The following is a 12,411-nucleotide window of genomic DNA, read 5'->3' as shown; positions in this document are numbered from 1 at the left end:
TGGCCCGAGCCCCACCAACGGCAGGAACAGCACGCAGACACACTGTCCACGTGTCACGTATCACATACTTGTAACCAGAACGTGAGCTACAGAAGAGGTCACGGAAAACCAGAGGAACCTGTGTGCAGTGCTGAGCTACGCTCATCGAGAGCGATCTGCACGCAGTTCAACTCTGTGTTGCTCAAGGGTCACTGTGAACACAGGCGCTGCTACGCACGCACTACGCATGCGCATCACTTGCTGGGACGAGAGAATGAGAGAACAGCTATGAGGTGCTGCCACTGATGGCGTGACCCCACCCGCTCACACCCAGAACCGGGACGTTCACACAGGACCCGACGGTGTGACACGCCCCCGCTCAAACCCAGAACCGGGACGTTCACACAGGACCTGACGGTGTGACACCTCCCCCGCTCACACCCAGAACCGGGACATTCACACAGGACCTGACGGTGTGACACCTCCCCCGCTCACACCCAGAACCAGGACGTTCACACAGGACCTGACGGTGTGACACCTCCCCCGCTCACACCCAGAACCGGGACGTTCACACAGGACCTGACGGTGTGACACCTCCCCCGCTCACACCCAGAACCGGGACGTTCACACAGGACCCGACGGTGTGACACGCCCCCGCTCACACCCAGAACCGGGACGTTCACACAGGACCCGACGGTGTGACACGCCCCCGCTCACACCCAGAACCGGGACATTCACACAGGACCTGACGGTGTGACACGCCCCCGCTCACACCCAGAACCGGGAGGTTCACACAGGACCTGACGGTGTGACACGCCCCCGCTCACACCCAGAACCGGGACATTCACACAGGACCTCACGGTGTGACACGCCCCCGCTCACACCCAGAACCGGGACGTTCACACAGGACCTGACGGTGTGACACCTCCCCCGCTCACACCCAGAACCGGGACGTTCACACAGGACCCCACGGTGTGACACGCCCCCGCTCACACCCAGAACCGGGACGTTCACACAGGACCTCACAGTGTGACACGCCCCCGCTCACACCCAGAACCGGGACGTTCACACAGGACCCCACGGTGTGACACGCCCCCGCTCACACCCAGAACTGGGACGTTCACACAGGACCCGACGGTGTGACACGCCCCCGCTCACACCCAGAACCGGGACGTTCACACAGGACCTCACGGTGTGACACGCCCCCGCTCACACCCAGAACCGGGACGTTCACACAGGACCTGACGGTGTGACACCTCCCCCGCTCACACCCAGAACCGGGACGTTCACACAGGACCCGACGGTGTGACACCTCCCCCGCTCACACCCAGAACCGGGACGTTCACACAGGACCCGACGGTGTGACACGCCCCCGCTCACACCCAGAACCGGGACGTTCACACAGGACCCCACGGTGTGACACGCCCCCGCTCACACCCAGAACCGGGACGTTCACACAGGACCTGACGGTGTGACACCTCCCCCGCTCACACCCAGAACCGGGACATTCACACAGGACCTCACGGTGTGACACGCCCCCGCTCACACCCAGAACTGGGACGGTCACACAGGACCCCACGGTGTGACACGCCCCCGCTCACACCCACGGTGTGACACGCCCCCGCTCACACCCAGAACCGGGACATTCACACAGGACCTCACGGTGTGACACGCCCCCGCTCACACCCACGGTGTGACACGCCCCCGCTCACACCCAGAACCGGGACATTCACACAGGACCTCACGGTGTGACACGGCCCCGCTCACACCCAGAACCGGGACATTCACACAGGACCTGACGGTGTGACACGCCCCCGCTCACACCCAGAACCGGGACGTTCACACAGGACCCGACGGTGTGACACGCCCCCGCTCACACCCAGAACCGGGACGGTCACACAGGACCCGACGGTGTGACACGCCCCCGCTCACACCCAGAACCGGGACGTTCACACAGGACCCGACGGTGTGACACGCTCCCGCTCACACCCAGAACTGGGACGGTCACACAATTCCCACCTGGCTTGTCCCAGGGCACCTTTCAAAATAACCACACAGAGTTGAGCCCATGGCAGGCAGCGACCGCTGCCCCAACCACCATATAAGGAACGGGCACCTGCTCTCCCCCATTCATAGCGCCCATTCTGGAACTTGTAAGTAACACATCTTGGGAGTCCACTTCCTCCGTGTTGGGCTATTGAAACTGTGCCTCCAATTGAAATGGCCCCGGGGGTTTTTGGTTCCCCAAAGCAGGAGCTCAGCTGCCGAGGGGGCTGCCTGCCGACCCTGTGTGGGTGGCTTTTGTGCCCTTGTTCAGCAGGTCACCACCTGCGTATTGCAAACACACCAGCGCTGGGTGTCCGACACATGGGCGCACAGCGTGTCTCACCCTGGCCCTCAGGTGCTCTCGGCACAACAAACACCAGCCCTGTGGACCCGGGCCCGAGTCTGCTGTGCTTTCAAGATGCTCTTGGACACACTTGCTTTTTTGCTTCTCGTGGAAAAACTCCTAAAATCCCGAGGGAACAAGGCAAGGCTCCCAGGCACCCAGGGGGGGCATGGCTGGGGCTAGGGAGGGGGAGGAAGCCCCCCCACCCCATCACCAAGCTCAGTTTACCTTCCCCTTCCTGCAGGGCTTTCTGGTCCCCAACAGCCTCGGGCACCAGCTTCCCATAGGAGTGTCTGTCGCTGGAAGCAAACTTCACCGTATCAAAGTAGACGGACCCATTTGAGGCGTAGCTGGAAAATAAGAACTGAGGTTGTGGGAAAGCGGACGGATTCGAAGACAGCCCAGAGCACCTCACAGGAGGATGACCCGAAGAGCCAAGTGTTACACGGCCCGCGTGCTGCTTCCATCTACTCTGCCTTCTGTGTCCGGGGCCGGCTCGGCCATTTAGCGGCTCTGAGACACAGCGACTCACAACCACGGCTGCCATGCAGGCCGAGCAGGCCTGCCAAGGACACTTCACACCACGGAAGCCAACTCCTCACTCGCTGGGCAGCGGGTCCCTCTGCAGACCCTCTGCCTCGCGTCCTGTGACCCTGCAGCTCCCACCCAGTCCCTCGCCTCAGCGACAGCGTGGTCCCGCCAGGCCCTCCCTCTGGCTACATTCTACCCACCTGCCCAGCCAAGGCTCTCTGCCTCCCAGAAGCACTCCAGGTTACTGCAGCCCGGAATGATCTGTCTTCTCCCACCTTGGCCTTGCCCACGGAACTCAGTTTGGCACACGATCTCGTGCTGTCCTGAGTAGTCGTGTAAAGTGGGGCAGAGAGAGGAGGTGCCATCACTTCCGGAGAACCTGTGCTGCTCCAGGCCCACACCAGGAGTTCGCCACTCCTCCCTTGGTCCAGCAGACGCTGTGTCTGCCCCATGAGGTGGGAAGCAATCTCCTACAGCGGGGGCGCCGCCAACAGGCGCCGTGTGCTGCAGACACCATGCTCCCGTTTATGCCTCCATTTCTTGGTGATCTCTGACCGTGCTCACTGCGGACAGTTGGACCGTGTTTCCCACAGACAGGTGGTGCTAGGACCGGAGGCCAGGGCCAGGGCAGAGTGTGTGGAATCACAGCCGGGCAAAGGGCCCTGAGGGAAACACACCTGCCCTGGGAGATGACTCGGGGACAAGTGCTCTCTGCTCGCACAGTGAGGCCAACGCCTCCAGACACCCGGCAAGTCCGTGCTTACCAGGCCAGGCCACGAGCTCATGGTCTGAGCTGTGGGCACCCTGGTAGACTACAGGCAGGGGATCCCTACAGCACCCCCATCCTGGCCGCAGCCCCAGGCCCACCTGGCAGGGCTGGCCCCAGGCCCTGGGCTGCACCGGGAAGTCTGCTGGGGGCTTTGAGGACAGCCTAGGCGCAGCCAGCACCACCCTCTCGCTCTTCCTTCCTGCCCTGAACACAGAGATGGCATCTGTACGGCTAAATACCTGCTGGATGGCAGCCAATATCAAGGAAAGCCCGGGGAGTTCCCTTACAAAGCAGCCCTGAAGCTGAGGACCCAGCGGCACAGAGGGAAGAGGCCTGCTGGGAGGTCAGTGCGTAAAGGCAGGCTGCTCTGGGGAAGTCGCGGGCTCGACCGTACCCTCCCCAAATTCGTACCTATGGTCCTATAGCCACCAGAACCTGCGGATGGGAGCGTATTCGGAGACAGGGTCTTCCCAGAAGGAAAGTGAGGTCAGCAGGGTGAGCCCTGACCCAGTGTGACCCCTACACATCTATCTGCATAAGAGGACATCGGGACACAAAAGGAGCCCAAGCAGCCCACGTGCAGAGTGACAAATGTGTGAGAAGTCTGCAAGACGGCCACCGTCTGCGCCAAGGAGAGCGGCTGGGACAGACCCTTCCCTCAAGGCCCTCAGAGGAACCCGTCCTGCTGGCGTGCTGGCGGCCTCAGACGTCTGCCATCTGGAGCTGTGAACAAATCCGCTTCTGCTGCTTCAGCTGCCTGGTCCGTGGGCTTGGTGATGGCAGCGCCAGGCACCCACACGCCCAGCGGCTTCCCCCTGCTCCGCGTCCCCTCTCAGAGACAGAGCACTGCCCTCCTTGGCAGACCTTCCCCTGAGTGGTGCACTGACCCGAGGAGGGCCCTCAGCTCACCCGTAGCCATTGTCCACGATCTTCTGGACAAAGTTCACAATCTCCGGCACATACTCGCTAACACGGGTTAAGACATCTGGGGGGAGAACCTGTGAATGGCCAGAGAAGGTCTCAGTTCTTCCTTCAGAAACATTGGCCTCAGACGAGCACACCCCAGAAAGCAGCAGAACCAAATGCTGGCAGAGAAGCCCCCTGCGCCCTCAGCTCGCATGTGAAACTGCACTCAGCGAGCGATTAGGAAGATGGCCCGGGTGGCATGAGGCCGTTCAGGCATCGGGGCACAGCGAGCAAGCACGGGCTCATCGGCCACACTTACGTTCAGGGCCTCCATGTCTCTGTGGAATTCCTCTTCCCAGAACTTGGGCAGCTGGGAGAAGATAGAATTGTCAGTCACCTCACTGCCGAGGGTGGAGTCCAGCCAGTCAGAGAGCAAGTCCTTCGCTTCTTGCAACAGCACCTGAACAAACAGAAAGCGGACATCCACACACGTGTATGAGGTGATCGCACAGGACCGTACCTCACGCAGTTGGTCTGCGTTAATAATGGCCTCGAATTCAAAGATGTGCGGCGCAGAGCCCTGCTCCACGAAGGGCTGCCATCCCTGCGAGACCATGACACTCCTGTGAATGGCTCAGCACTAAGACAAACACCAGACCGTGACTGGGAGGCGCAGAGGCACATTCAGGAGAACTGACTGCAGCCAACATGCGGCCGGGCGTCCACAGCCAGGACGCTGGAGATGCTGGTGGTCAGGTGATGGGCAGAGTCCCGTCCTGGAGGGAGGTGTCAAGGCCATGGTGCCCCGACAGTCAGGGGCCATCAACTGAAGAGGCCAGCCCCATGTCACGCACCACAACAGTGCAGCGTTGGTACAAGACCTATCCTGTCACCGCAGCACCCACGTCACCTAGGAGAAATGTCCATCTGTGATGAGATGTGAGTGTCATGGCCGTGGCCTGAGCCTTGCAGGCTGTGGGGACCCTGAGGTCCGGCTCTGGAGGAACCCGGGGTTTCAAGCACATGAACTGTAGTGACAGGCACGTGGGGACAGGCAGGTGGTCTGCGGTCCACCCGTGGGGGCAAGAGGGCAAAGAACAAAGGGCGGAGGGAGAAAATGCAGGGAAAGTAGATGTGGAAGACAAAGGGAGGGCGCGCAGAGTGGGCGCAATTGTACACATGGCGCTGACAGGGAAGGGGCGGCTCGGGCGTCCCGCCCAGAGCCCCCAGGGAGAACTGTCCTGCTGACTGCTGCTGGGCTGGCGAGCAGCGACAGGGACCCACCAGGACACTCGGGCCAGAGGCGCAGCGCACTGCAGACTGAGCCCCATGCACGGCCCGCGGGCTACCCTCGAGCTGCCCTCGAGCCCAGCCACCCCACCCTGCGCGCTCACAGCAGGCCCTTCTATTCGGTACCTCACGTCTGGCTACAGAGAAAAGATGACAAGGCACACCAAAAGGCAAAAAACATCTGAAGACAGAGAAGCAACAGAATCAGACGCGGCAGGGCTCTGGCAGCGCTCAGCCCAGCGGTCTGAAACGACCAGGACGAACACGCTCGGGGCTCTAATGCATCAGGCCGACCGCATGCAAGGATGGACGGGCAAGGTGAGCAGACAGAAGGAAGTCTGAGAAAACGGGAAGGAGGCGCCAGAGATCGACGACACTGGGACGGAAATGAAGAACGTCTTCGATGGGGTCATCTGTACAGTGGACGCGGCCGACGGAAGAATCTCGGCGCCTGAGGCCAGCTGAAGGGAAACGTCAAACCAGATGGTCTGCCTTCTCAGAGACCCAACGAAACGCAGCAGAATGGCCAAGGACCGTGGGACAAGCACAGAAGGTACGACGGGTGCTTGTGGGGATGCCATAGGGACACGAGGGGTAAGGAGCAAAGAAACATCCGAACCCCACCGACTGAGAGCCCCCCGCTCACAGGAGACCCTGGACCGCAGGCACAGAAAGCTCAGGGAAACTTGGGGAGAGCACCACACCCAGGCATTCCACAGGAAAGCTGCGGAAAATCCCAAAAGGGGTCCGAGCACAAAAACCTTGCCCAGGGGCGCCTGGGTGGCTCAGTTGGTTAAGCGAATGCCTTCGGCTCAGGTCATGATCCCGGAGTCCCGGGATCGAGTCCCACATCGGGCTCCCAGCTCAGCGGGGAGCCTGCTTCTCCCTCTGACCTTCTCCCCTCTCATGCTGTTTCTCTCTCTCTCTCAAATAAATAAAATCTTTAAAAACAACAACAACAACAACAAAAAACCTTGCCCAGAGAGGAACAAAATAAGAATGGCACCCAATTTGTCCTCACAAAGCATGTAAGCAAGACATGCGGGGGATGCTTCAATGTCGAGAGAAAACACTCGCCACCCTCGAACTCTGGACCCTGTGAGCTTATCCCTCAAAAGCAAAGGGAAACAAAAGCTCTCAGGCAGACAAAAATTGGGGGAACTTGTTGCCCATAGACCTGCTTTGCAAGAAAGGTGAAAAGAAGTTCTTTAGAGAGAACAGAAATAACAGAGGTCAGAAACAGGTCTGCACAGTGAAGGACAGCATCGGAGAGAAGATGCAAAGGTAAAATGAAAACTTTTGTTTTCCCTTTTTTAAGAAAAAGTATTTATGTATTGAGAGAGGGAGAGAGAGTGTGTGTGAACGGAGGGGAGGGGCAGAAGGAATCTTAAGCAGACTCCCTGCTGAGCGTGGAGCCCATTGCGGGGTTCTATCTCATGACCCTGAGATCATGACCTGAGCCGAAATCAAGAGTCAGGTGCTCAACCGGCTGAGCCACCCAGGTGCCCCAAAACTTTTGTTTTTCTTCATTGATCTAACAGGTAACAGTTTATAGCAAGAACGTATCAATCTGCATGCTTATGTACATACTTTATGCACACATGATGCACACACAGCCCCCCCACCCCGGGTTTTCAGATAGGTAAAATGGACAACAGCAACAGCATGAGGACGGGAGGCAGAACTAGATCATTCTGTTCCCGTAAAGCACCCCTAGGACCACGCAGTATAGTGTCTTTGAAAGTGGACTGAAATTAGTGGTGAGTGTATATTGCAAACTGTAGGGCAACCACTAAAAAAAAAAGGAAAAAAAATAGTATAACTGATAGGCCGTAAGAGGAGAAAAAGTGGAATCATGTAAAATGTTCAATCAAAATCACAAAAGACAGAAAAGGAGTGGAAGAAATCAATGGGAACAAGTAATAGGGCAGTGAATAGAAAACAATACACACAGTGGCTAGGAATCCAGCTGTCTCCATACCACCGTGAATGTCAGTGGTCTAAATGCACCAGATAAAACAGTCAGGTAGACCAAAATACAAGCCCCAAATGTATGCTGTCCACAAGGAACCCACTTTAAATATAAAGACACGTATAGATTAAAAGTAGATGGATGGAGACAAATGTACCATGCTATCACAAATCAAAACAGAGCAGGAGTAGCTTGTTTCAGACAGAGCCAACTTCAAAGCCAGGAGAGTCATTAGGGATAAAGAAGAGCTTGGCCAGACAAAGGGGTCAGTTCTCCAAGACAACGGTGCTTCCAGTGCATGGGCCCAACGGCAGGGCAGCAAACTACATGAGGCAAAAGCAAAGAGAACTGCAAGGACAAACAGACGAATCCGTGAAGGTAGTTGGGGACTTCAATACCCCTCCCTTGGGCGTGGACAGACCCAGCAGGCAGGAGATCAGTAAGGACATAGTTGACCTCAACTACACGCTCAGTCAGCTGGATCTAATGGACGTCTATAGACCACTTCGTCCAACAGCAGCAGAACACACATTCTTCTCAAGCTCACATGGAACGTTCACCAACACAGACCATAGGCTGGGCCATACAACATGTCTGAACAAGTTCAAAAGAACAGAAATCATACATTGTGTCTGCTCTCAAACCACCGTGGAACTGAACTAGAAATCAGTAAGAGAAAGACAGCTGGAAAGTTCCCACAATGCATGGAGATCAAACAACACACTTCCAAAGAACACATGGGTCAAAGAAGGTATCTTGAGAAAAAATTAAAAATTTTTGAACCAAAATGAAAATGAAAACACACCTTATCAAAATTTGTGAGATGCAGCAAAAGCAGTGCTTAGGGGACGTCTATAACACTGGGTGCACAGATTAGAAAAGAAAAAAGGTCTAAAATCAAGCTAATCTAAGCTTCCATCTTATGAAACCAGAAAAAGAGGAACAAGTTAAATCCAAAATGGGAGAAAAGAAATAATAAAAATTAAAGCAGACAACAGGAAATCAATAGAGAAAAATCAACAAAACCAGAAACTGGTTCTTTGAGAAAATGAATAAAATTGATGAGCCTCTAGCCAAGCTACTACCTAAGAAAAGAGTACTAATACTAATATTAATACCCAAAAGAGGGCCATCACTACAGACCTCACGGAAATTTAAAAACTTAGTAAAAAAAATACTACACACAACTCTGTGCCCCCAAGTTTGATAACCTGGATTAATGGACCAATTCTTTGAAAGACACAAGCTACGAACACTCACACAAGACGATATAAACAATCTGAAGAAGCCTATTAGCTAGTAAAGAGATTTAATTAAGAATTTATAACTTTCCGGGTGCCTGGGTGGCTTAGTCATTAAGCATCTGCCTTCAGCTCAGGTCATGATCCCAGGGTCCTGAGATCGAGCCCTGCATCAGGCTCCCTGCTCTGCGGGAAGCCTGCTTCTCCCTCTCCCACTCCCCCTCTCTCGCTGTGTCTCTTTCTGTGAAAAAAATAAATAAAATCTTAAAAAAAAAAATTTGTAACTTTCCAAAACAGAAATCACCTGATGCAGAGGAGTTCACTGGTGAATTTTACCAAACATTTAAGGAACAAATGATAATCAGTTTTCTATAGTTTTTCAGTGGACAGAAGCAGAGGGGCTACTAACTCATTCTATAAAGACAGTATTACCCTAATACCAAAAACTAAGACATTACAAGAACAGAAAACTCCAGACCAGTATCTCTCATGAACATAGATGGAAAAATCCTTAACAATATATTAGCAAATTAAATCCACAAAAGTCCGAAAAGAGGGTGCCTGGGTGGCTCAGTTGGTTAGGTGACTGCCTTCGGCTCAGGTCATGATCCTGGAGCCCCGGGATCAAGCCCCACATCGGGCTCCCTGCTCAGCAGGGAGTCGGCTTCTCCCTCTGACCCTCCTCCCTCTCATGCTCTCTATCATTCTCTCTCTCTCTCAATAAATAAATAAAAATCTTTAAAAAAAAAAAAAGTCTGAAAAGAATTACATACCACAGCCAAGTGGGATGTATCACAGGTATGGAAGGCTGGTTCAACAGTATAAAATCAATTAATGTAAATTATTACATCAACAGACTAAAAAAGTAAAATGCCATAATAGCATTGCTAGATGCAGAAAAAGCATATGACAAAATCCAACACCCGTGCTGTCAGTGTGGTCGCGAAGAAGTCATTGCCACACACCGCTCATGGAGCTCAGCGTGCTGGACTTCATCAAAATTAAAGATGTTTGCTCCGGAAAAGACACTGTCAAGAAAACAAAAAGATGAGCTACAGACTGGGAGAAAATATTTGCCAAAGACACATCTGATCAAGGACTATTATCCAAAATATACAAACTCAACAGTATGAAAACAAACCACCTGATAAAAAATGGGCGAATGACCTGAACAGACACCGCACCCAAGAAGACACACAGACAGGCAAATAGGCACATGACAAGATGCCCCACATCCAATGTCTCCGGGAAATGCAAATCACAATGAGATACCATCACACACCTGTTAGAATGGCCCAAATACTAACACTGACAACACCTGATGCTGGGAAAACCCAGAACCAAAGGAATACTCATCACTACTGGGGGGAACGCAACATGGTGCAGCTGCTTTGGAAGACGGTGTGTGGTTTCTTACAAAACTACACATACTCTCACTATATGACCCAGCAGTCATGCTCCTTGGCATTTACCCAAAGGAGCTGAAAACTTATGTCCACACAAAAACCTGCACATGGATGTTTCTAGCAGCTTCTTCACAATTGCCTAAACTTGGAAGCAACAAAGATGCACTTCAGTAGATGGAAAGATAAACAAGCTGCGGTCCATCCAGATGATGGAGTATTATCTAGAACTAAAGAGAAAGGAGCTATCAAGCCATGAAAAGACATGAGGGACCCTAAAACGTATATTCAGTGACAAAAGCCGATTTGAGAAGGCCACATACTATAGGATTCCAACTCTGTGACATTCTGGAAAGGGAAAACCATGGAGGCAGCAAAAAGATCAGTGGTTTCCGGGGGCTGCCACAACCTGGAGGCCGTCAAACCGAGGGAAAGAGACCAGTCATAAAAGGACAGACACCATAGCATTCTATGTGGTCCCTGGAGTCCCCAGATTCATGGAAGCAGAGTGGACGGTGGGTACCGGGGCCAGGGGAGGGATGGTGGTCGGTGTCTCATGGGGACAGAGTCTCTGTTTGAGAAGATGGAAAGTTCTGGAGACAGATGGTGGGGACGGCTGCACAATAATGTGAATGTGCTTAATACCTTTGAACGCCACACCTAAAAATGGTTAAGATGGTAAATTGTTGGTAACAGGAACGTGACTGCTGTCCGAGGAGAGGGAGAAACAGCTGGGCCCAGGACGCCCATCAAAGGAAGACCAGCTACCATGCGGGGACCCCACTCGGAAGCACGCTGAGCAAAAGCGCTCGTCCACAAGCCCGTGTAAGGGGGACTCTCTCGTTAAGCTCAGAACAAGCCCGCGCCGGAAATCCAGACTAAGTGAGGAGGAAAGTGAAAGGGAAGCCTAAGCCGGGCCGAGCTCTGGGGGCATCTCTTCCACGGCCTCCAGACGGAGAGACAGCGGTGGCCGCACCTTTTCTGGAGCTTCTCGATTCCTGAGTGTTGAAGAATGTGGCCAGCAGAGGGCGCCGGCGTGAAGGAGAAGGGCCACCGTGGCCAGGGCCGCCGGCAGGTGACCCACGCCCTCTCCTGCGGGGAAAGGCTGGAAGAGAGCCAGGCCCCTTGCACCCCATGCCCTCACCCCGTCTGGGGGGCAAACTTCTCCCAGGGGCAGGAGAACCGGCCAGGGCGCCCCACAGCCCAGTGCAACCTCAACCTCCCTCGGCTCTCTGCGCGGGTGCGCCACCAAGAAACACAGGAGCACCAGCTGGAGAACTCTGGAATGACCCGCCGCACACAAGCCAATAGGCCCCCAGTCCCGTGAGGACGCGGCGTGGGAGTAGATGGGAGGGCGCTGGCCAGCCCCCTCCCGGGCGGCCACAAACACAGGCTGGAGCAGCGAGTGGGGCTGTGGCAGGCCTGTGGAAACCTCACCTCCGCACAGCGGTCGGCCACCTCCTCTGGGAGGTCGCTCTGCACGGCTTTCTCCAGAGGCTCTGCAGCCAGTTTCACCGCGCGCTGAATGCGATCCAGCATCTGCCTTTTGTCGGGGTCCGTGGCCGCGTGTAACTTGACCGAAAACAGCTGCAAGCACAGGAGAGGGCGGGCCCATCAGCCGCAGCTCAGCACAGCCCCACGCTCCCCTGGGGGCCCCTCGCTGGAGACAAGAAAGCAGTCTGCGTCCCTAAGGGCGTGGGCCCAGCTTCCCCTGAAAGCCGGCTCCCTGCGCCCCCCTGGGCCTGGTTCTCTGATGTCACACGCTGTGCTCGGGGTCACGGGGGCATCACCTGGGGATTTCATGACCTTCACGAAGATACCCATGACCTGGCAGGCCCACCCCTGGTTGGCCTAAGCCGGCTAAGCTCTGATTTCATTCCCAGTGTTTCTTCTAGAGATAAAACACAGAAGCACACGTAATTACTACTGCA

General features: G+C 54.9%; 1 protein-coding gene across 4 annotated transcripts in view; it reads right to left on the bottom strand.

The window, feature by feature from the left end:
• CARS1 (cysteinyl-tRNA synthetase 1) overlaps positions 1-12,411 on the bottom strand; it is a 46,058-nt gene that overhangs the window by 17,880 nt on the left and 15,767 nt on the right. For all 4 annotated transcript variants that reach the window (XM_027580091.1, XM_027580089.1, XM_027580088.2 and 1 more), the window contains 4 exons: positions 11,918-12,067; positions 4,894-5,034; positions 4,578-4,666; positions 2,597-2,718 (listed from right to left, as the gene is read on the bottom strand). In XM_027580091.1, coding sequence (XP_027435892.1) covers positions 2,597-2,718; positions 4,578-4,666; positions 4,894-5,034; positions 11,918-12,067 — 502 coding nt within the window. The remainder of the gene's footprint in view (positions 1-2,596; positions 2,719-4,577; positions 4,667-4,893; positions 5,035-11,917; positions 12,068-12,411) is intronic.

The sequence above is a fragment of the Zalophus californianus genome, chromosome 11 (genome assembly GCF_009762305.2).
Source record: "Zalophus californianus isolate mZalCal1 chromosome 11, mZalCal1.pri.v2, whole genome shotgun sequence".
NCBI lineage: Eukaryota > Metazoa > Chordata > Mammalia > Carnivora > Otariidae > Zalophus > Zalophus californianus.
The sequence above is the reverse complement of the archived record's forward strand: the minus strand, read 5'-3'. Positions and strand labels throughout refer to the sequence as shown.